Here is a 26185-nt window from a genome sequence, read left to right on the forward strand (position 1 = left end):
CAAATTACTTGACAATGCCACAAAGTGCTGTTCTTCGCTGCACCTAAGTGGGATAGACATGTATCGTCAGGTGGGATTGTGTCCGCCCATCCATGTGTGTCCCGTCCCTTCTATTCATTCTGATCTGCCAATCACCCACCTGACTTTCTCCTGCCAGGGCTCCTTGAGCGCCACAGCGGACGGGTCCTCCGGATCTTTCCGGAACGTGGTGGGGGTGTGGGCCAGGTTCTCTGACAGACGTCGCCTAAGAAAGAAACATGCTGTTGTAAAACCTCTATCCAGACCATAGCGATGGACCCAAATACATGAAACTATAACAAGCATTGCTTGGACTTGGGCCGGAGCTGTCCTGAGAGCCATACCGGATCCTCACATTTTTGGGGAACTGTCGTCTCCTTCAGAAAACAAAGTGTGTGGGGGGGGGGGAGCAGCAAATCACACAGAAGCGGCAAAAAAACAGTTGCTCAAAGTGAAGGATCGGCATTGAATAGTAATGGAGAGTGCTTTCATATCCTGAGTCCTCTTTGTTCAAGCTTATTTGACACTAGTCTCTGAATCCGGTGTGTGTGTGCCAGAGTTTGAGAATGCGCCAGCCTGAACACCAGGATGATATGTTCCAAGTTGTCAAATCAGGGTTCTTATGTTCATAAATCATTACATTTACATATCAGCCCTGATCAGAATTATGCCTACCGTTCAGCGCGTATGTGTTCTGCGGATCATCTGTGTGTGTGTGTGGAAGTGGGCCATTGACCAAGGAGAGATCGACATTTAGGCAGCAGTAGGCCTATAAAATAAGGATAGACTAACGGAACAGCCAATTCAAAACATAATTAGCCATGCTACAAGCTATTTCGCATGATCTATATCTAAAAAGTTAGTCGTTGACTCAGCCTTTCCACCAGCAACGTTGAGAAATAGATCTAACACCTTTATTTAAAAGCTGCGATTCCCCCCTCTATTAAAACAGTAGGCTATGTAATTCCGACGTTGAAAATATTCTAAGAATAGCCTAATTGACAAATTGCTCCCCGGAAACAAACATTTTAGCCTTAAGGTTATAGATAAACATGTTAGTTAGCTACCTTGCTTTGAAGTAGCCTACATGATCCATTTTAATGAGGGAATAATTCTAACAAGATAAAAGTATCTGGTTTTAACGTTGCAATATTTGATATCAAGGGTGGTCAACCGTCCTCCAAGAGCGCTTCTGGGCGTGCAGGCTTTTGTTCAAGCCCTGCTCTAACACACCACATTGTAGCCTAAACATCAGCTGCTCAACAGGACCTTGTTAGGCAGACTCCGGTGTGTTTCAGGGCTGAATCAAAAGCCTGAACAGCCAGTAGCTCTCCAGATGGAGGGTTGATCACATGCGTTTAATACAGTTATTTTACTTTGTGTGTGGGGGGGGGTTAAGTGCCTTGATCAACAGCACAACGGTAGGAGATAGGTCTACATGGGATCACAGACCAGCAGCCTTCTAGTGTCAATGCCACATTTATGCAGACTTCTTTCCATGTAGGCTACAGCGACGCCACCAGTTATTGGGCATGGAAATTTGGTTAAAAAGGCATGAAATTCCATCAGTCAAAATGCATATGAACTCTTAACAGTGAATAATCAGAGGTCTCTATAACAATGTAATTTGGGGATTTCTGTGAACTAATATAATGGACTGATTTGGGGAAAAAAGACAGCCCCCCAAGTCAAGCAAGTCTTGAAAGAGAAACTACAAGCTAGCAGAGCAATTCTAGCTGACAGTGACCCCTGTACCTGATGTCGCCGGCGGCGATGAAGATGGGCTCCTTGCTCTCCGTGCTGGTGATGCTGTCCACAGAGAACTGGGAGATGTTGTCGCTGCTACTGGTGTGGCCTTCTGGGAGCTGGAACCATAGAAGGACCCCAGGGTTCTAGTACATTCAAATCTGATTCACTCCTTCACCCTTGTCATCAAAATGTGATGGAAAGTCACACGGTGCCACCATGTGGTTCCCCACGGGTACCTACCTCCACTTGCAGCTCGCCGATGTCGTCCACGGCCCAGGCCTCGTCGTCGTTGTCGTAGTTGGGCACGGTGGAGAAGCTGCCGGCACGCTGCTCGGCTGTGATGCCAACGCACTCTGGGAGGAGGTTGTCTGCAGAGCGGGCACTGCGGATGCGCGTCTCATGAATGCGCACGGGAATGGCAGACGTCTCGAAACTCCCGCACTCCAGCACCTCCACATAGATGATGTACGGGGCCTGAGAGGAAGGAGAGAATGAAGGAGGTCAGAGGTCATACTTAGGGAATGGAATTCTAGAGCTTTTATTTGATTTTTTAAAGGTACATTTAACCAGTTAGTCCCATGGAAAGAGCATTGGGGCACGTTCCATTTAAAACTCCAGGCACCTCAGAAAATAACTAAATGAGTTAACTAAAAAAGTTTTTAAACTACTAGGCCTTCTGGTCACCTTGTCTTTGGAGTTGAGCACCACGGCCTGTGTGTGGGGCACACGCACCACGTGATGGTCGAAGGCTGCAGTGGGCAGCCAGACGCGGGCAGGCAGCTTGTGGTTGAGCACTAACAGCTCTGAGGTGAGCTGCTTGGTCTTCTGCTCCTTGGTGGGCAGCGTGGCCAGCCGCTTGCCAATGCCCATCAGAGACTTGATGAACTCCCTCTGTGGCGTCAGGCGCAGCGGCTAGAGAGAGGAGGAAAGCTGTTAGAATCTAGATCAAAGACATGTCTTTTTGTGTTTTGAAGAAAATGTACAGCGAGTTACAGCACATGACAAGTGGCACAACTTTTCCCCAGGTCCTTCCTTCAATGACTACTCAAATGAGAGGCTAAGAAAGGAGGGAGGACAAAGATGGTATGATGAGACATGTTTCAGGAGCAGAATCAGAAGAAAGAAAACCAAGGGAGTTATAAGACTAAGAATATATGGCCACAGGGAGAAGAAACAAGCAGATAATGGAGAATTTATGTCAACCTGTTGCAGTACCACATACTGGCACCAGATGTCAGTATAGCATTGGTTAAAATTAGAGGGTTGAGAGAAACGCATATGCCAAACAAGCCCTGGGGCCTTTGGAATGTTTAGTCACCACTTATGGTGTCCAATATCTTCATATCTCGAGTATGAACCATGTTCAATACCATTACAGTAGGTCAAAGAACAAATCTAGGAAGTCCTTTGTTCCTCAGTCCACTATTAAAGTGGAACAAACAGACATATCAAATTCCCTGTTAATGCTACAAAACCAATTTTAGAGGTTTTAAAAATAGGTTATATTTGAATCAACATTCCATTATTGTACACTAAGGCATTGTTGGCAGAATAGATGGTGAAATGATATTTATCATGCATTGAATTGCATCCAATGCATTTCTTGCTATCAGGTTGGAAATCACAGCTGACCAGGTACATTGTTTGGTGCCGCCATTTCGGGATGCACCGTTTCAACGACTCAATATTTTGTACAAAAACAGTGGCTCCACACAGATGCAAGTGTCATTTGGTTAGCTAGCAAGAACTAGAACGACTGTTATCCAGGGAGCCAGAGTGAAGTTGCGAACGCAAGAGATATGCCATCCTTTCCGATTTCGTATGTGTCCCAGAGCGCAGAATAACTGATGAATTTACGAACGCACTACGACCGTGTCAGTAATAGTCACGAATGCACTGGATCAGGGTTTCCTGAGGCAGCCAGGGGGGGCCCTAGGACAGATGTTGGGAAACACTGCTCTAGATAACATGTAAACAGTGTCTGGAAGTAGCTATAGTAGAGCTAGCCAACTTTAGCCAGTTAGCTTAGGTGCTTGGTTGGGACAAGTACGAATCATAGGCAGACAAGCTGCAGAAGGATGAGTAGGCTACAATTCCCCATCTTGCTCTGGCTACCATTAGTTGATGATCTTGTTGTGCAAACCATCGAGAGAGAGAGAGAGAGAGAGAGAGAGATTTCCTTTTTATGACTATTTGATCAATAGGACTGTAAATGTCACAAATGTAAAAGGACTCCCGTGGTATTGACATAGTGGCAGAAATCCAGTCAGGTGTAACGTTATTTTGTGGCTTTTGGCGAATGCGTTCTACTGATCTGAAGTTGCAACTGCCTGTAAACACACAGTCCAGTTCAAAGTGAATTATGTCAGGCCTGATTGCCTTTACATAAAAGGTCTACTGGCGCAACGGTCTGCATATTCTCCGGTCCTGGACAAGACATCTTTTTATTAGGTTTCATTTACTGCAGTTTCTATTAACTGTCCAAAATGCACAAATTCTATATTGCTATAGCATTTTCATAAATGCCTTACTCTACGTAATTCCCAAACATTCTAAGAATGAATGAAAACATGAAACTGACCATAAGTGCTTGATGTCAGAAAAGGTTTTAAAAAGTGGCATTCTTCCTGGGAGGGTGTATATGAACAGATTAAGATTTCATGTTGCTAAAATGCTGTCAGTTCCACTTTAAGGCTACTTTGGAATTAGATAACATCTCAATCACAAGGTTACCATTTAAAAATGGTTACTTAATTATTAGTTTTATGGAAACAATGAATCAAGCTCCAATTAAGTAGTCTAACATATGACAGTTACATTTTTTGTTAAGATAAGTAACACAAGAAAAAAAAAGATAAGCTTAATTTGTCAATTCTTAGTTAAAGGGGCACTCAGCAAAATCATGTTGCCACCAGAGATATTGAGATGCGTGAGAGGCAAGACTTTGCAGATGACACAACAGTTGGCTAATCACCGACAAGACGGTCAGAGACCTGGCCGGGTGGTGCCAGAATAACAACCTATCCCTCAACGTAACCAAGACTAAGGAGAGGATTGTGGACTACAGGAAAAGGAGCACGTCCCCATTCTCATCGACAGGGCTATAGTGGAGCAGGTTCCTAGGTGTCCACATCACCAACAGACTAGAATGGTCCAAACACCAAGACAGTCGTGAAGAGGGCACGACAAAGCCTATTTCCCCCACAGGAAACTAAAAATACCTTTTTCCTCAAAAGGTTCTACAGCTGCAACAGAGAGCATCCTGACCGGTTGAATCACTGTTTGGTACGGCATTTGCTCGGCATCCGACCGCAAAGCACTTCAGAGGCCCAGTACATCACTGGGGCTAAGCTGCTTGCAATCCAGGACCTCTACAGCAGGCGGTGTCAGAGGAAGGCCCTAAAAATTGTCAAAGACCCCAGCCACCCCAGTCATAGACTGTTCTATCTACTACTGCATGGAAAGCGGTACCAGAGTGCCAAGTCTAGGAGAAAAAGACTTCAACAGTTTTTACCCCCAAGCAATAAAAGACTCCCGAACAGGTAACCAAATGGTTATCCGGACTATTTGCATTGTGTGCCTCCCCCAACCCCAACCCCTCTTTTACGCTGCTGCTACTCTCTGTTTATCTTATTTGCATATTCATTTCAACTATACAATCATGTACATACTACCTAAATGGCCAGACCAACCAGTGCTCCCGCACATTGGCTAACCAGGCTATCTGCATTGTGTCCCACCACCCGCCAACCCCTCTTTTTATGCTTCTGCTACTCTGTTCATCATATATGCAGTCACTTTAACGATACCTATATGTTCATACCATCTCAATAAGCCTGACTAACAGGTGTCTGTATATAGCCAGAAATGTCTCTTTTTGTGACAACTTCGATTTGCTGTGGGACCAACCAGCACTTTTTTATAAAGAGATGGGATTCACTCTAACCGCAGGGGTTCCGTGATAATTTCCAGCAACATTACAAACTGTTTTAGAGACTGATGGACAGGGTCTGGTAGTGCTCCAGTTCTCCCTGTCAGAATAAGCAAAATACGACTTGGAAATCTTGTAAACTCCTGTAGAAATGGAACTATGGTTATTGTTAGTAACCTAATTTACAGTAGGTTTCTTTAACCTCACTAGGGTAGGGGGCAGCATTCGGAATTTTGGATGAAAAGCATGCCCAAAGTAAAACTGCCTGCTACTCAGGTCCAGAAGCTAGGATATGCATATAATTGGTAGATTTGGATAGGACTCTAATTTCTAGAAAAACACTCTACTCTCCAAAACTGTTAAAATAATGAGGAAAAATCCATCCAGGAAGTGCTATTATTTTTTAAATGCCTGTTTTTCCATTGAAAGACTATCCACCATACAAAGACTTATGGGCGCAGTTCACGATCCCTATGGCTTCCACTACATGTGGCCAGTCTTTAGGCATAGTTTCAGGCTTTTACTCTGAAAAATGAGGGAGAAACACCACTTTCAATGAGACGACAGTGGAACTTTCCAGACCTGAGTCCTGCGCGTAACCTGGACTGTGCCTTTCTTGTTTTTCCTTTTCTATTGATGATGCCATTGTCCGGTTGAAATATGATTGATTATTTATGACAAAAACAACCTAAGGATTGATTATAAACATCGTTTGACATGTTTCTACAAACTTTTATGGTACTTTTTAGATTTTGTGTCTGTTGTGACTGTGCTTTGTTCCATGGATTACTGGGGGGAAAATACACCAACAAAACTGAGGTTTTTGAATATAAAGAGGGACATTATCGAACAAAATGAACATTTGTAACATGGAGTCTTGGGAGTGCAATCTTATGAAGATCAAAGGTAAGTGATACACATTTTAGCGCCATTTCTGACTTTTGTTACTCCTCTTGGCTGCGAACTGTTTGTAATGATTTGTCTGCTGGGCGCTGTTGTCAGATAATCGCATGGTTTGCTTTCGCCGTAAAGTATTTTTGAAATCTGACACAGTGGTTGGATTAACAAAGTTAATTTTTAAACCGATGTATGCTTCATGAATTTTTATGAGTATTTCTGTTTTTGAATTTGGTGCTCTACAATTTCACTGGATGTTGGCCAGGAGGGACGGTAGCATCCCACACCCCCTAGAGAGGTTATCTTCACCTTCTAGTGGGTCTAATGTTAATCATTTGATTCTTATTCCATTGGTTACCTCAAGGCAGATGCCCCAGGGACAGAATATGAATATGGCACTTTCAAAAAATGTTAAAGCAATCACAAGTAAAACCTCCCTCGTGAATGACCTCATTACTGAGGAAAGTTGATTGCATGTTCCTCACTGAAACATGGCTGTAATCATACTGTAGTGCCGCTCTTATTGAAGCCTCCCCCGTACTATCCGGTGAATTCTAATTAAATTACAAAAAAATATTTAATTTTCATGAAATCACAAGTGCAATACACCAAAACACAGATTAACTTGTTGTAATCCAGCCGGCGTGTCAGATTTCAAAAAGGCTTTACAGTGAAAGCAAACCATGCGATTATGTGAGGCCAGCTCTCAGCAGACAAAACATTACAAACAGCTAGCAGCAAAGTAGATTGGTCATGAAGCTCAGAAAGCAATAAAATTAATGACTTACCTTTGATGATCTTCGTATGTTTGCACTCACGAGACTCCCAGTTACACAATAAATGTTTGTTTTGTTCGATAAAGATTCTCTTAATATCCAAAATTTGGTTGGCGCGTTTTGTTCAGTAATCCACAGGCTCGTGTGGTCACGAAGGGCCGATGAAAATTCCAAATAGTATCCGTAAAGTTCGTAGAAACATGTCAAACATTTTTTATAATCAATCCTCAGGTCGTTTTTACAATAAATAAATCAATAATATTTCAACCGGAGGGTAGCCTTTTCAATAGAAGAGAAGGAAAAGGTCTCGCTCTCGGCGCGCGTGCATGCACAAATCTGAGGACATCTGGCTATCCACTGACATGTGATCATTCTCGCTCATTATTTAGAATAAAAGCCTGAAACTATGTCTGTCTAAAGACTGTTCACACCTTGTGGAAGCCATAGGGAAAGGAGTCTGGTTGATATCCCTTTAAAAATGGAGGATAAGCGGCACATCCAGCACTTCCTGGATGGATTTTCCTCAGGTTTTCGCCTGCCATTCAATTCTGTTATACACAGACAATATTTTTGACAGTTTTGGAAACTTTAGTGTTTTCTATCCTAATCTGCATTTTCTAGCTTCTGGCCCTGAGAAATAGGCAGTTTACTTTGGGCACGCGTTTCATCCAAACATCAAAATACTGCCCCTTAGCCTAAAGAGGTTTAAACTGAACTTTTGTCTATTGTCCTTGAGAACTATGATAAAATAATTGTGTTGGGCGATTTTAATATTCATGTTCACAAAAGAGACCGACTCCAAGGCCATTGAATTTATTAATCTTTTGAGCTCTATGGACTTTATCCAACATGTTACTGGGCCCACCCATAACCACAGCCATACTCTGGACCTGGTTAATACCAAGGGCCTTTATATTGATATATCCTTTATTGTTGATGTATCTGATCCCCACTGTGCATTTTTTACTACCTTGTTGCCCATAGCACAGTGTAATACCTAACGCATTAGTAAGAAATGCTTCCCTCTCTGAAGTTGCTACAGACTTTGAGTGTATGAACAATACTTCCCCACTTATTCTGCCTTCCTCATGATGATTTAGTTTATCACTTTAATAGCAAATTAAGAGCAACCATTGAGGCCATAGCTGATAGAGGCCACACCAAAACAGAGAGCTCATTGGATGAGCGGGGAAACTAAATTAAAGAGAAATTGCAGAAAGGCAGAGCAGAAGTGAAGAAAGTCAGGTCCATTATGATATTATGAGAGAGCAACTTGGCATACAGTACAAGTCAAAAGTTTGGACACCTACTCATTCCAGGGTTTCTTTTTTTAAACTATTTTCTACATTGTAGAATAGTGAAGTGAAGACATCAAAACACACACATGGAATCATGTAGTAACAAAAAAAACAAAATAATAAACCAAATATTTTCAAGATTTTCAAGATTCCAAGTAGCCACCCTTTACACACTCTTGGCATTCTCTCATTCTTTTTATTTAATTTTTTTGTGTAATAAATATTTAAGCTTTTATTTATTTGTATGTAAACACATTGCGTTGCAAGCCATGTCTGAAATGTGCTGTATAAATAAAGCTGGATTTGAAACAAACAGCTGACTGAAGACGGGACAGCCTGATGCATCATGAAACTTTGTTGCTGCTTGCTGAAACAAGCAATATGTTCTAGCAACGCCTCCCTCCCTGCAGCACCAGCACATGCAGTCAAACAAGAAAAATGAACAAAAATGAAATACAAAATTGTTGGCTGACCAAGTAATTTGACCATCCAATAACAGTCATTCAAAAGTCTATGACCTTCACATTCCTAGTCGTTGTTGTTCTACAGTTGGGGTCAAATATATTGGCACCTATGCACAGAACCAAGAAAGTACTTTTTTTTATGAAATGAAGATTTTTCACTTCAAATTTGTTTGGAGGCAGGTGATTCTCGGTTAGTGTAACTTCTCACCTGTGGTAATTTGCAGGTGCCTACACAATATAAATACTAATTCAATCAGTTTTGAAAAGAGAAACAGAACATTCTGCACCATTGCAAAGTGCAAGGGTGGAAAAATATTTTGACTGCAGTTGCGGACACATTTTAAAGAACTGAAAAAATGTCACGCTGATTGTTTCAGTGCTTAAATGACACAAAAGATTGTTTTTTCTCTACAATGCAATGCATTTCAGGAGTTTAGCCTAAATGAGCAACTAGTCGCAGGATACCTTCTGGAATGTACCTGTACAGTCAGTAACTGCTCACCCAATAGACCTGTAACCAAAGTACACATTGCTGATGACTTGGGGATAGAGTTGACAGGGAGGCTTGGTTACCTGCAGAACACAAGGTGCGGCAGAAATGCATTATCTATATGCATGGACGTCAGCAATAGAGCAGGCGTCCTTTGCACCTGTAGTCCAGGTGATTGTTGAACATATGGCCACGTGTTAGAATACCATTGCGCAAGGCAGAGCTAACCTGGTGACAACACATAGCTTCTCTGTACTAGTTTATCTTACAAGGAAGTCAGTCTAAAAAAAATGTACAACTGTACAAGATCCCAGAAATGTTTCAAACACACAAAAAGATACCCTAAAATGTGCACAAACGTGTTCACATCCCTGTGAGCATTTCTCCTTTGCCAAGATAATCCATTCACCTGACAGGTGTGGCATACCTTGTGCTGGGGACAATAAAAGGGGAGGTTTTGAGGAAGTGTGCAATTGGTAGCTACTTTGAAGAAACTCAAATATATTTTGATATGTTTAACAATTTTTTGGTTACTACATAATTCCATGTGATATATCATAGTTTGTCTTCACTATTATTCTACATTGTGGAAAAATAGTAAAATAAAGAAAAACCCTTGAATGAGGTGGTGTCCAAACTTGTACACACACAGCGCATTCGGAAAGTATTCAGACTCCTTGACGCCCCCCTCCCATTTTGTTACATTGCAGCCTTATTCTAAAATTGATTAAATCGTTTATTTCCCCAATGATGGCAAAGCAAAAACAGGTTTGTACAAATGTTTGCACATTTATTTTTTTAAATTACTGAAATATCACATTTACATAAGTATTCAGACTCTTTACGCGGTACTTTGTTGAAGCACCTTTGGCAGGGATTACAGCCTAGAGTCTTCTTGGGTAAGACGCTACAAGCTTGGCACACCTGTATTTGGGGAGTTTCTCCCATTTGTCTCTGCAGATCCTCTCAAGCTCTGTCAGGTTAGATGGGGAGTGTCACTGCACAGCTATTTTCAGGTCTCTCCAGAAATGTTCGATCGAGTTCAATTCCGGACTCTGGCTGGGTCACTCAAGAACATTCAGAGACTTATCCCAAAGCCACTCCTGCATTGTCTTGGCTGTGTGCTTAGGGTCGTTGTCCTGTTGGAAGGTGAACCGTCGCCCTAGTCAGGTCCTGAGTGCTCTGGAGGAGGTTTTCATCAAGGGTCTCTCTGTACTTTGCTCAGTTCAGCTTTCCCCTCGATCCAGTCTAGTCGCCCAGTCCCTGCCGCTGAAACATTCCTACAGCATGATATTGCGACCATGGTTCACCGTAGGGATGGTGCCAGGTTTCCTCCAGACGCTTGGCATTCAGGCCAAAGAGTTCAATCTTGGTTTCATCAGACCAGAGAATCTAGTTTCTCATGGTCTGCGAGTCTTTAGGTGCCTTTTGGCAAACTCCAAGTGGGCTGTCAAGGTTCTGCCATCTCCACAGAGGAACTCTGTAGCTCTGTCAGAGTAAATGTATTTTTTTAATATACATTTGCTAATATTTCTAAAAATCTGTATTCGCTCTGTCATTGTGGGGTATTGTGTGTAGATTGATGAGGAAAAACATTTAATTAATCCATTTTAGAATAAAGGATGTAACGTAACAAACGTGGAAAAAGTCGAGGGGTCTGAAAACTTTCCGAATGCACTGTATGTACAGTACCAGTCAAAAGTTAGGACACACCTACTCATTAATTTGTATTATTTTCTACATTATAGAATAACAGTGAAGACATCAACACTATGAAATAACAAATATGGAATAATGTAGTAACCAAAAAGGTGTTAAACTTATCAAAATCTATTTTATACTCTTCAAAGTAGCCACCCTTTGCTTTAATGACAGCTTTGCACACTCTTGGCATTCTCTCAAACAGCTTCACCTGGAATGCTTTTCCAACAGTCTTGAAGGAGCTCCCGCATATGCTGAGCACTTGTTGGCTGCTTTTCCTTCACTCTGCAGTCCAACTCATCTCAATTGGGTTGAGGTTGGGTGATTATATAATAATTTTTTAAAGAATTGTGGAGGCCAGGCCATCTGTTGCAGCCCTCCATCACTCTCCTTGGTCAAATAGCCATTACACAGCCTGGAGGTGTCATTGTCCTGTTGAAAAACAAATAGTCCCACTAAGTGCAAACCAGATGGGATGGCGTATCGCTGCAGAATGCCTGTTAATTTAAACTCATTCCAGGTGACTACCTCATGAAGCTGGTTGAGAGAATGCTAAAAGTGTACAAAAAAAAACTGTCAAGGCAAAGAGTGGCTCCTTTAAAGAATCTCAAATATAAAATCTATTTTGAGTACTACATGAGTCCATGTGTGCAATTTCATAGTTTTGATGTCTTCACTATTATACATTCTTCTATGTAGTAAAGAGTAAAAATAAAGAACCTGGAATGAGTAGGTGTCCAAACTTTTTACTGGTACTTGTATATATAAACTACAATCATGTGTAAAGCGACAGTTGCATCTATAGTTAAACGTCTAATATATTTTCTAATGTATTTTACATTTAATACCACTCTGAAAAAAAAAAAAAAAGGAGCCATCCTAATCCACCACAGTGCCCCAGCCCAGCAGTTTTGTTGCCAAGACTACGCGGGGGGCAGGAAGAGGGAAGTAGTGAGGCGGAGGGGGCCTGCTGGACACTGACAGCTAAACCCAGACTTTAAACAAAAGCACCTTTATGCAACACCCACCCAAACTGCACTGCGGAGGCGTCCCACTCACATTAAAGCGCGGCTCAAAATGGTGGACATACCCTGAGTGTACAAAACATTAAGAACACCTTCCTAATATTGCGTTGCACCCCCCCAATTCATCTGCAATGCTTGCCGTTTGGGGTTTTATGCTGAGTTTCTGTACAGCACTTTGTGACATCGACTGATGTAAAAAAGGGCTTTATAAATACATTTGATTTGAATTCGTCAGGGCATGGACTCTACAAGGTGTCGAAAAGGGATGCTGGTCCATGTTGACGCCAATGCTTCCCAGAGTTGTCAAGTTAGCTGGATGTCCTTTGGGTGGTGGACCATTCCTGATACACATTGGAAACTGTTGAGTGTGGAAAAACCCAGCAGTGTTGCAGTTCTTGACACAAACCGGTGTGCCTGGCACCTACTACCATACCCCGTTCAAAGGCACTTAAATCTTGTCTTGCCCATTCACCCTCTGAATGGCACACATAATCCCTGTCTCAATTGTCTCAGGGCTTAAAAATCCTTCTTTAACCCGTCTCCTACCCTTCATCTACACTGATTGAAGTGGATTTAACGAGTGACATCAATAAGGGAATCGTAGCTTTCAACTGGGTTCCCCTGGTCAGTTTGTCATGGAAAGAACAGGTTCATAATGTTTTGTACGCTCAGTGTATTTCACAGCATTCGTCTTCCTCCTCACTGTGCTTTGTGTCCTGATGTTTTTTCCTCCTCACTGATGCAATCCAGCCAGAGGCCAAGTAAAAAGAGAAAAACCTAGTTATTCAATTAGGCCTATAACCAGAGCTGTGTTTGAATACCCATACAAACATACTGTATACTACATACTCAATTAGTATACACACACACACCACACACTACATATTATTAGTTCATTTTAGCATCTTATAAACAAAAGGTATCCTTTCAGCTACTGTAATGATGTGGTTTGTAAGGATAGCGTAGCTAACAAATTGTCAGCCAACATAACATGTAACGCAACTTATTTGAAAAGTCATTACCTTATTACATTGCTCAACATTTTCTTAAAAGCAGCCAATGTATCCGCTATCGTCGTACTTTCACTGTATATTTTCCGCCATTTTCTTCTAATCTGAAATTGTTGTAAAGCCACGCCCATTTCCTGGAGAATTGCATTATGGGCCACTGCTTGTATACTTCGAATTTTCACAATTGTAGTACGCCATATCCGGGAACTTTTGGCATACTAACTATATCCATACTATGACCAACAAGCATATTACATACTCATTTTGTCACAAATAGTGCGGTTAGCATGAGTATTTGAACACAGCTCAGGACTAACAAGATGGCGAGTGAAGCCTTATCAATAAGGACTATCAGTACAGTATTTATCATCAAAGCAAAATGGACTGCTTGCATTACATCTCGTGATCAGTTTCGAAACCCAGAGGCGCAACATTGCGAGACTTCCGGGAACGATTGCGAAGCAGACCGGGGTTTGGCAAGTCAATGGGAGAAGTTTAAAAATGTATCCTTAATTATTAATTTTCTCAAATGCAAAACATAGTTGAGACAATGTCTTAAGTAGCAGAAACTGTCATTACTATAACCTTGTGAAAGGGAGACTGACACGTTTTTATTTTAATCAAAAACGTTATATCGAAGGAATGCCTTTGACAAGCACGGCCTGCACAAGCACAGTTCAGCACGACAGGGATTTCTATTGGAGATGCAGTTTCTGCCCATCTTTGCTCATACATCCTAAAGACCAGAGTCAATAGAGTGATGTGCCCTTGAACTCCTTTGTGGTGTTGGTTGTGTTCTGTGGATCGTTATTGGGCTCCACCTGCCCTTACAGGAGTCTTCACAGAGCACCGACATGGATCACTAAGCACCCAAAATCCCAGCGGGGAGATTTGATGCAGGCACAACTGGCGAAGGGAGAGGAGGAAAACAGAGTGAGGGACAGTGAAAGAAGGAGAGGATATTAGCCGAGAGAGGGCGGGTTAGGGGATATTTTAAAAAAGGATGACAAAAACGGGAACAAAAAAACAGAATGAAAAAAGGCAGCAGAGCGAGAGAGACTAGAGGTAAAAGAGGGAACATTGGAAGTAGGGAGAAAACGTAACACAGCAAGATGTCTGGGAGAGTCCACTTGCCTAAAAAGTATATTAAAAAAAACATTTAAAAGAAGGGGTGGAAGTGAGATGAGTAAAATATATAAAACGAGAGGAGAGGGAATGTGACCATCTCTCTGCTCTGGTTCAGGACATTGTTCTGTCTTTCTCATAAAATAACAGATCCCCTGATGAGATGGAAGAAGGCTGCAAGCCAGATTTAAGTTCAGACAGTCAGCGAGACAGAAAGGCCAGAAAGGGGAAGCAGATAAACACTATCCCTGACATTCTTTCCCTGTGCACTCACAAGGAAACCACACTGTTTGAAAGTGTCTCTTTCAACCAAGAGGCATGGCTTTCATGTGGTTTACCACAAGGCCCATATCCCTGGTCAACACTGACAAATCCTGCCTCAACACAAAACCATACTCACAATAGCATCTGGTAAACAATTGAATATCAGCAACAATAGAAAGTGACCCATTTTTACAACAAGCGCTCCAGTCGAGAGGGACTCAAACTCACTCCGACCTCTGACACCAGCTGCAGAGCAATCTGGCTGAGAAGTCCAGCCAAAAAGAAGAGGGAGTAGACTGCACATCCAAAACAATAGGGAGGGAACTCTGGAGATGTGGGACAGATGCTACCTAACCCCACCCCCTTCTTTATTAGTTGGTCTAGCCTCAGTCTATAGAAAGAGCTGGAATAGTGCTCCTGAAGATCCTAAAATGTGTAATCCTGTGCTCCCAAAGAATGTTCAATTTTGACAGAACAGTTTTTCCACAAGTAATATTTCTGTTTGACAATGCCTTAAGTCGCAAGCATTCACTGCACCTGCGAAGAAAAGTCTTGCTGACCTGCCACGATCCAGTGTAGTTGAAAAAATGTAACTTGCTGAATCCCAGTGTTATGTAAGACACGCATTTACTACTGACACACAAATAGAGAAAAACTTGGTAATCAGAGTAGGGGCTCAGATTCTTCAACTAAAATCCACACAGGGTTTACTCTGCTCGATCATCTACAGTGACTATTAACAAAGAGAACATACATGCAACAGGCCTATTGAAGACATGATTAAAAATAACTTCTTCTATACTCTACAACTCAGATAACACTCGCCCCTCTTTTTGTATGACATAAGATGTTAACTTCTTTGGGGTGGGGGGGGCAGTATTTTCACGGCCGGATGAAAAGCGTGCCCAGAGTGAACTGCCTGCTACTCAGGCCCAGATGCAAGGATATGCATATTATTAGTTGATTTGGATAGAAAACACTGAAGTTTCTAAAACTGTTTGAATGATGTCTGTGAGTATAACAGAACTCATTTGGCAGGCAAAAACCTGAGAAAAAAATCCAACCCAGAAGTGGGAAATCTGAGGTTTGTAGGTTTTCAAGTCTTAGCCTATCCAATAAACAGTGTCTGTGGGGTCATATTGCACTTCCTACGGCTTCCACTAGATGTCAACAGTCTTTAGAACCTTGTTTCAGGCTTCTACTGTGAAGTGAGAGAGAATGAGAGCTGATTGAGTCATGGGTCTGCCAGAAGGCCATGTGCTCAGTCAGGCTCGCGCCCGTGAGTGTTAGCTCCGTTCCCTTTCATTTCTAAAGACAAAGAAATTCTCTGGTTGAAACATTGAAGATTTATGATAAAAACATCCTAAAGATTGATTATATACTTTGTATGACATGTTTTGACGAACTTTAATATAACTATTTTGACTTTGTCTGGACCTATTGCCTGCGTATTTGTATTACTGTACTAAATGCGCAAACAAAAAGGTATTTGGAAATAAAGTCCATAATTTATCAAACAAAACATTTATTGTGGAACTGGGATTCCTGGGAGTGCATTCTGATGAAGATCAAAGGTAAGTGAATATTTATAATGCTATTTCTGACTTTTGTTGACTCCATAACATGGCGGGTATCTGTATTGCTTGTTTTGGTCTGTGAGTGCTGTACTCAGATTATTCCATGGTGTGCTTTTTCCTAAAGCTTTTTTGAAATCTGACACAGCGGTTGCATTAAGGAGAAGTATATCTTTAATTCCATGCATAAATTGTATTTTCATCAACATTTATGATGAGTATTTCTGTAAATTGACGTGGCTCTCTGCACTTTTTATGTTTTATAGGCTAAATATAACGTGCCAATGTAAACAGAGATTTTTTGATATAAATATGAACTTTATCAAACAAAACATACATGTACTGTGTAACATGGAGTCCTATGAGTGCCATCTGATGAAGATCAAAGGTTAGTGATTCATTTCCTCTCCATTTCTGCTTTTTGTGACTCTTTGGCTGGAAAAATGGCTGTGTTCTTTTGTGACTAGGTACTGACCTAACAATCGCATGGTATGCTTTTGTCGTAAAGCCTTTTTGAAATTGGACACTGTGGTGGGATTAAACAAGTTTATCTTTAAAATGGTGTATAATACATGTATGTTTGAGGAATTTTAATTATGAGATTTGTGTTGTTTGAATTTGGCGCCCTGCACTTTCACTGGATGTTGGTCAGGTGGGACGTTAGCGTCCCACATACCCTAGAAAGGTTAAGGTACTCACCTCATCGTAGCCCCTTTCCACCTTGGGGTTGCTGGCTGTTCTCTTGAGGCTAGTCGCCAGGCTCGTGCAATGCGTGGCGTCCGACTTGGACCGCTGGTGTGTCCGCTTGGAAGGCGAGAGGTAGGCATCGGCAGGGATGATCTGGCTGTCGGGAGCCGGGGACAGCTCCACGGCGTGCCGCTGGTGAATCCGAGCACCGTCCCGCAGCCCAGGGCTGGTGGCTGCAGCACCAGCTGGATCTACACCTTTAGAAGCCGAGTGGGGCTTTAGTTCGTCGGAGAGGATTAGCTTGCGCAGCTTGGTGCCGCGCGAGTGGCGCTGGGTAGAGATGTGCATGTCGGAGGAGTAGGCGCCGAGCAGCCATGCCGTCTGCAGGGAGAAGGCAATGCTCTGGCGGCAGCGGTGCACCACGTAGGGCCGGATAGCGTCGCCCATATCCTCGTCCATGTGGACGTACATGTTGAGCAGCTGGGGTAGGTGGAAGTCCACGTCGTCGTCCGAGAAGCTGAAGAGGCGGTTGCCAATGTAGGCCTGGACGCCGGGCTCTTTGGACTTGTACAGGTAGGAGATGGCCATGGAGACGTCGAAGAGCTTAGACTCAAATAACCGTAAAAGCAAGGACTGCTTGGCTGCTGCGGAGGACTGGTCGCCATTCTGTTGTTGCGACTGGGGGCATGTGGGAGTAATTTGTCGGGGAGGATCACGCTTTTCTTCCTCCTCTTCATCCTCCTCTTTAATCGAACCGGTGTCACAAGGAATATGTCGAAGAGCATCACTTTCTTCCTCTTTAATGGAACCTGTGTCACAAGGCTGTTGTGACAGAGGGCATGGTAGCGTTATTTGTTGTAGAGGATCATGCTGTTCTTCCTCCTCTTTAATCGAACCCGTGTCAAAAGGCTCCAAGTATACTGTTCCATTGGGCAGCCGCCTTTGCGGGCTGCACTTTTCCAACAACTCTGGTTCTTCCTCAACCTTCAGAAGTTTGACATTCTGCAGGACCTCCTGGCAAGCCTTCAGGGCCACTTCAGGGTCGATGACCAGGTCCAGCTCCATAGCGTCCTCAGATATGATGTCCAAAGGAGGGCTGCAGCCCCGCATGCCATCGCTGCCGCTGCTGCAGCCACTGGGGCTGGAGCTTCTGGGACTGGAGGAGGACTGGTGCTGGTTGGGGCAGTCCGAGGAGCAGTCCGAGCAGGAGGATGAGGAAGAAGAGGATCCAGGTGAGGAAGGGCAGGAAAATGTAGAGGTGGAGGACAGCGAGGGGCTGAGATGAAGTGTCTCGATCTGGGCAGGAGAGATAGCCACTTCCATTTCAGCCATGGTGGCAGTTGAACCTGGGAGAAGGAGAGATGAGTCAGTGAAGCATAAGAGACCAGTGTACAGACAGGGGAAAAGTAGCATGTATTCATAACATCAGATTGATTCTTGAAGTTATATGACTTCAAGGGTTAGCCTAAAGCATATATTCATTTTTTTAATTAAAATATTTAACTGAATGGCTCAATTAACATTTACCAAAAGAGCAACTACCATCTGGAATATATACTGAACAAAAATATTTTTAAAAAACCATTTACAACAATTTTACTGTTACAATTCATATAAAAGGAATTCAGCAGGCACTAATCTATGGATTTCACATGACTGAAAATGGGCACAGTCATAAGTGGGCCTGGGAGGGCATAGGCCCACCCACTGGGGAGCCAGGCCCAGCCAATCAGAATTAATTTTTCACCACAAAAGGGCTTTATTAACAACTCCTCAGCACTCCCCCCACCCCTTCCCTCAGACGATCCCACAGGTGAAGAAGCCGGATGTGGAGGTCCTGGGCTGTCATTTTTACATGTGGTCTGCGGTTGTGAGGCCGGTTGGACGTACTGCCAAATTCTCTAAAAACAACATTGGAAGCGGCTTATAGTAGAGATATAAAATTATGTTCATCTGGCAACATCTCTGGTGGACATTCCTGCAGTCAGCATGCCAATTGCACGCTCCCTCAACTTGAGATATCTGTGGCATTGTGTTGACAACTGCACATTTTAGTTGCCTTTTGTTCCCAGCACAAGGTGCACCTGTGTAATGATCATGCCATTTAATCAGTTTCTTGATAAACCACACCTGTCAGGTGGATGGATTATCTTGGCAAAGGAGAAATGCTCACTAACAATGATGTAAACAAATTTGTGCACAAAATGAGAGAAATACGGGGTTTTTGCATATGGAAAAATACTAGGATCTTTTATTTCAGCTCATGAAACCAACGCTTTACATGTTGCGTTTATATTTTTGTTCAGTATGACCAAGTATTAAACATTTTAATCTATTCCAGTACCTTTACCAAAATCAATTCACAAAGCATGCATTTCTAATCAGCATTAGATCTACTGGGTCACAAGGTCGGTTCTCCAGACATCCATGATCACACTCCTGCCATAACCAAGTCCAAAGATGTGACAAACGCAGTACTCCACGCAGCTGCACTCCCAAGGTTTCCTAGAACGAGTCTGAGCCAATGACACAAGCCTCACAGATGTGCTTGAGGCCCTTTCCAATTCCCTCCGGGACCGAAAGGATTAGAGCGTTACATAACCAGGCAGATTCCCCTCATTGCTTGAAGGGGACGAGATTAATGCTTTATTGCACTGATGTAATAGTGTCCACGACAGCATTTCCATTCAAAATGTCTGGAAAAGTATTTGATAGCTCAAGATTTCACATTCATTGTGTGTCCATCATTCATGTATAGAAATGTCATGACAAAATGCTGGTCATTTTCAGCAAACAGAGGGAGATTGGCACTTTTCATAGAAGTTCTCTACTAAAACTAAGGTTTCGCCTTTAAAAACTAGCTAATAGGCAAGTCTTTTTGGGATTCATGGGGGGGGCATTAAAGCATGAGAACCACTTGAGGGACCAAAGTAAACATATTTCCAGAAAGAAACCATCAGGCTAAAACTAGGCCTTTTAGACAGATTTCGGTAATGAGAACTTGGGGTGAAGCGTCCAAAATTCAGGCGAAAATGTAAAATGCGTTTGCCTTATTTTAAAGTGCCATAAACTAAGCATCTTGGTCTTCAAAATTACAGTGGATTGTTGCAGATATATCATGGTTTTCTAACTGAATTTGCTACTGCCATGGTTAAAACTGGTTTCATGAGAATCTATCACAACAGGTTTCAGCATGCAGTCAGCGACAGGGCTTTAAATTACATGTGCGCGATAGTCCCCTATGAATACCACAGGCTTGAGCAACAACAGTGAAACAGAAGATACAGCCCTGCATGTTTGCCTTTATCAGTACCTTTAATGGTTCGCAAATGTTCACGTTACCAACTGAAAGTGAACCTCTCACTTCCACAATCACCCAAACCTCTGGAGTAGATCTTCGGTTGGATTAAAGGTTTGATCAAGTAGCCTTGAAGCACGTTTCACTTTCTAGAATAAAAATGGAGCCTATTTTCAAAAGGCATTTGGAGTCCTCTACCTCCCGAGTCCCTTTTAGAATGCATGTTGCGTAGCTTAGCTGGCTCTTTCAGCTGAACAATCCTCCTTAAAAGCATGTAGCCCTGACTACATGTGTGTATTGACGCTCTATAAAAAAAAAAAAAATGTGTTTAAAGGCAGTCACTGAAGACCTAGGCTTACCAATACAAACAGCGTATGGCTCAGGTTCCTACACCTATTAAAATGAGCATATGCTGTAGCTCTCATAGGTTTCATTGGGTTGTGGACCTATTAAGATTGAGCATGTGGCCTTGCTCTCTCTCAGGTACAGTTCACTTTGTAAGACATCCTGATCCTCTGACTGTCACCAGATCTGATTATGTTGTAGAGGTCCCGCCCCTGCGGTGTCCGAGAATCGGGCACTGATACTGAAAAGTTTGTAGAATACACATTGCCATTCCAGCCTCAACTTTGAGAGAACAAAACACTCAAGTAATCTACTTCCCTCTCGGTGTGTGTTTAACCTACACATTAAAACACAGACCACGATACAATATTCTGATCTGCTGCTTCTGACACCCATTCCAGGCCCCAAAAGCACATTGTGCTATTACGCTAAGCCTATTCCTATTACCACAGCTTTAGAGTCAAAGGTATAGTCTAGGCCAAGACTAATTAATTAACTCCACAAATGTTGTTTTAGAAGCTGATCTGAGATTAGCACACAATGGAGATAGACTTTCCCTTGTATAAATTCCTAGAGTATCAATTAACGGTGACACGTGCCCAAAGCACTGATATGATATCACTGGAGGTCAGTGTGTACCCACAAATGTTATTATAGCAAGGAAAGCTCTTAAGATGTTTTAAATGGCTAAGAGACATGAGATAGGCCTACCTAATATTTATTCAGATAAATGTTTAACCGACTTTACAAGCTGTAACCTAGAACATGACTCATTCTTGTGGGATGTGCTTGATGTTCCGATTTCATTACCGATACGCCAGTTGACACCATCAGAAATTCTTTAGGTGGAATTTCAGGAAGTAAATGTTTCCAGCAATTGGAAAAAAAATGATTAGCACTTTGACAAGGCTCTGTTTGGTTGTAATGATTGCAAACTCAGCCAACTGTAAAACACAACCCAGATGAGACACGGTCACGATTAATAAAACACAGGTGACTGACGTAATGGAGCCTGTGCCGGCTCCTCCAGGCCCACCGGGGCCCTGTCAGGCAGGGGTGGGACGATGGCTTCCAGGTGTGGGGTTTGAGGCTGTAGGGGTGGGCGCCTGCCACCTCTCTTCCTCCACACAGATGCTGCTCCACAGAGCGAGTCATACAGCACAGACACGAACAGAGTCAACAACTTCTCCCTTTATGGCATCAAGTCTGTGTGTGTGTGTGACATAGTTAATTAAGGCAGTGAGAAGGTTATTTACCAGACCAAGGGTTTGAGGCAAATGTGCACTTGATAATTGAGTATTCGTGCTGGCATCTCCATATCTTTTAAGGAAAATATGACAACTGCCAACTGGGCTTGAGATATTTGCAGGACAGACCATGGCAGTACAGCCTGGCCTTCAAGCTTATTTAATGTGGCCCCTTAACGTGGTTGTGCACAAATAGTCACTGTGTGCCGGCCTGAATGGCCTTTATCATTGTTGTGGTTGGATGGTAAAATCTGGAGTGAAATGCGGGATGTTCCCTAAAATGTTTGCATGTCACTGTTACCAATTAGATCAATGGTGAAAAATCTCTCACTCCAAATACTAACGACATCTGACCTAATTGGACTGACCAACCAGCGATGTAGCAACAGGAGTCCATTTGCCGTCCTTGCCTCCTGAACTCCGACCCTCGGTTAACAGAAATCTAGAGCTGTACACAGAATTATCACCCCTTAAACAAACAGCATATAAAAACTTGCTGGTAAATGACCCTTCCACTGTCCACATAACATACGTACGTATATACTCTAAAATGTCATTACCACAAGTGAAGGCATGTTCAGCAGGTGTGACAAGAGATATCAGCCTGCATTTCCATCTTTAAATTTGTTTCCCTATTTAATTTCTATAGAGTGGCTACTGGACAGTGAAAACAACAGGAAGGGCAGTCAGTGTGTCAGTGGGGTGGAATATCAAGCGCACAAAGCCCTACCTCTCCCGATGTATTATTTAACGGGATAGTGGCACAATGAGCTACTCAGGCGGAATAACACTGATTGGCGTCTCGCTCGCTCTCCGAAACTGTGACGAGCAGGATCAGTTGCACACTTCAGTCATTCCATCACAGCACAGACGGTAAAGTTTCTCTGCTATAGCGGGGGAGTGAGTAATCTGGTACTGGTTCAAATCACGATCTCTCACACATTATGACTTCACCAAGAACATCCCCCAGCTTTTAGAATACGTACATTGAATAAACAATGATACATCATGCTCTTTTAGAGTTAGAATGTGTGGTTGTGTCATCAAATCAACAAAGACCCTCCAACACACATCTCCAGAAGGCAGCTTGTCCATATACAGTGCATTCAAAAGTATTCAGACCCCTTGACTTTTTCCACATTGTTACATTACAGTCTTATTCTGAAATGGATTCAATTGTTTGTCCTTACCAATCTACACACAATACACCACAATGACAAAGTGAAAACGGGTTTAGAAATGTTAGCAAATGTATTAAAAAAATAAAACAGACCCTTTGCTATGAGACTAGAAATTGCACATCCTGTTTCCATTGATCATCCTTGAGTTGTTTCAAAAACTTAACTGGAGTCCACCTGTGGTAAATTCAATTGATTGGACATGACTTGGAAAGGCACAAAGTCCCACAGTTGACAGTGCAAGTCAGAGCAAAAACCAAGTCATGAGGTTGAAGGAATTGTCCATAGAGCTCCGAGACAGGATTGTGTCGAGGAACAGATATGGGGAAGGGTACCAAAAAATGTCTGCAGCATTAAAGGTCCCCAACAACACAGTGGCCTCCATCATTCTTAAATGGACATTTGGAATCAACAAGACTATTCCTAGAGCTGGCAGCCCAGCCAAACAGCAATCGGGAAGAAGGGCCTTGGTCAGCTGGGTGACCAAGAACCTGATGGTCCCTCAGAGAGCTCGAGAGTTCCTCTGTGAAGATGGGAGAACCTTCCAGAAGGACAACCATCTCTGCAGCACTCCACCAATCAGGCCTTTATGGTAGAGTGGCCAGACAGAAGCCACTCCTCATGACAGCCCACTTGGAATTTGCCAAAGGCACCTAAAGGACTCTCAGACCATTGGTCTGATGAAACCAATATTTAACTCTTTGGCCTGAATACCAAGCATCAAGTACAGAGAGATCCTTGAGGAAAACCTGCTTCACAGCACCTCAGACTGAGGCAAAGGTTTACGTTCCAACAGGACAACGACCATAACGCAGGAGTGGCTTCGGGACAAGTCTCTGAATATCCTTGAGTGGCTCAGCCAGAGCCCGGACTTGAACCCGATCTAACATCTCTGGAGAGACCTGAAAATAGCTGTGCAGCGACTCTCTCCATCCAACCTGACAGAGCTTGAGAGGATTTGCACAGAATTTGAGAAACTCCCCAAATACAGAAGTGCCATGCTGGCAGCGTCATACCCAAGAAGACTTGAGGCTGTAATCACTGGAAAGGGTACTTCAACAAAGTACTGAGTAAAGGGTCTGAATACTTATGTAAATGTGATGTTTTTTTTAATATAAATTTGCAAAAATGTTGAAACCTGTTTTTGCTTTGTCACCATGGGGTATTATGTGTGGACTGAGGGGGGACGATAATTTAATACATTTTAGAATAAGGCTGTAATGTAACAAAATGTAGATAAAAGTCAAGGGGTCTGAATACTTTCCAAATACACTGTAGGTCTAGCCCAGTAAGAATGTATTCAAGAGAAAACAGCAACTGAACAGGAAGAGAACTGGATGGCTTATTATTTTAAATTACGGTAAATATCCATACTGAAGACTGACTTGCTATGGTCTTGCCGGTATACAGCACTTCCTTATACTTACGCTCTGGAAGAAATCTTGAAATTCAATGTCAGGTTGAACACAGATGGGCAGGTCTACAATGCCTGAACTAAATGTTACATTGTCACCATATATTAGACTAATACAAGTAATGTCTGCAGTGAACTTGAGGTTTCCGAGTTCAGATGTTTTGAACGCGACAAGTCAATTCTCGAGCGTTAATGATAAACATCGGTGTGACGTTTCAACTTGTACAAAGTGTCAAGAGGCACGTGCAGTTCAAAACAGTCCGCAAAGGTAACCATCAGTCATGTGACTCAACTGGCATTATCTCGTGGGAACCCCCCGGCAAACCCACTCGTTTCATTCTCAACGACTCGAACGTGGGTAACCCTAGAGTAACGTTAAGTGGTATCATGCACACTTTTCCTCACCACTTGAATCCTACCGTGGTTAGTCATGATGCTGGTTAGGAGCACTTCCCAAACGGCATGCCTAACTACTTCGCACATAGGTTGTTTTTGAAGTACATACACAAACGATGGCTTTTTAACTAAAGTCAGTTGGCTATAGCCATGGAGGAATAGGCGAAACCAATAAACAAATACTTACTATGGCTAACTACTGTAGCTAGTATACCAGAACCTATTGGCTTTCAAGGAGTGCCAACACTCCATCGTTACAGTCAAAACGCTTAGTTAGCCATCAACCCCCCCCCCCCAAAAAAAAAAAAAACACTGCCCAGTGCCCACCTGAGAATGACTAGCATCCTAGCCTTATTTAATACTCCGTCTCAATCGTGCTTTACATTTTTTAGCTAATGCTTTCATAGACAACCAGAAACTGGGTCACGTGAGTTATTGTTTGCCATCTACTTAGCTAGCAGCGCGAGCCAGGCTAGCTAGCCGCCTAGCCCAGCAGCTAGTAAACTAACACTTGAAGATCCTAAATGCTACAACAAGCGTTAGACAGAATTCTTCACATCACTGGCTTCAACCTCCAATCGTTAAAAAGGACAAATACATTCCTACTGCTAAACTCAATAAATAAAGCATAGCTTCTGACTGATTTTCTCGCTAACTAGTAGCTAGTATTGTTAGATAGCTACTGCGTCGATTGGAAGAGGAAGCATTCCTTAAAACGACTAGCCACAGCTGGGACCGGGAGCAACACATATCAATTGAACCCTGTAACGTTAGGTAAATTAGTTATATAAATAAACAACTTACCCCCTTGACAATATTTTTTATTTTAGGGTCTCAATCTATCCATTGGATTTGTAATTCCATTTGGAAAGACTCTAGCACCCCAGCTCAAATCTCATTCTGATGCTGCGCAAATCCGAAACCTCTAGCCAACGGATCCGCCTCAAAATATTTAAAAGGACCGATGACGCCAGCATTATACCATAGTGAATCTGATGCCGCGTTGAAAACAACTGGGAACTTGGAAAACGAGGTCAAATAATGACGTCAGTGATCTTCAGAATTCTGAGTTGGATGACCGTTTAAAACTATTTTTTCCAGTCGGAGCATATTTTTCCTTTGTTCCCAGTTGTCGTGAACGCGGCATAAATGAACACATCCCTTTCCACCAAGATAAAGTACAGTGTGATGCGTTCTATCTGTTCATTACCAAAACCAACCATACATATACCCAAATGATGGTTTATGGTCTGTACTTTATATTGTGTGATTTGAAAAGAGGAAGCTCAGAATAACCA

General features: G+C 42.6%; 1 protein-coding gene across 1 annotated transcript in view; it reads right to left on the reverse strand.

The window, feature by feature from the left end:
• Positions 1–25839, reverse strand: part of LOC115128437 (phosphatidylinositol 4-kinase beta-like) — a 30052-nt gene extending 4213 nt beyond the window's left edge. Inside the window, exons 1-6 of the mRNA XM_029658286.2 lie at positions 25692–25839; positions 17022–18355; positions 2452–2679; positions 2008–2241; positions 1774–1883; positions 140–244 (exon numbers count right to left, since the gene is read on the reverse strand). Of these exons, the coding sequence (XP_029514146.1) occupies positions 140–244; positions 1774–1883; positions 2008–2241; positions 2452–2679; positions 17022–18341 (1997 nt within the window). The 5' untranslated portion in view covers positions 18342–18355; positions 25692–25839. The remainder of the gene's footprint in view (positions 1–139; positions 245–1773; positions 1884–2007; positions 2242–2451; positions 2680–17021; positions 18356–25691) is intronic.
• Between the last annotated feature and the right edge of the window lie 346 nt (positions 25840–26185).

This window comes from Oncorhynchus nerka, linkage group LG4, assembly GCF_034236695.1.
Source record: "Oncorhynchus nerka isolate Pitt River linkage group LG4, Oner_Uvic_2.0, whole genome shotgun sequence".
NCBI classification, from domain to species: Eukaryota; Metazoa; Chordata; class Actinopteri; order Salmoniformes; family Salmonidae; genus Oncorhynchus; species Oncorhynchus nerka.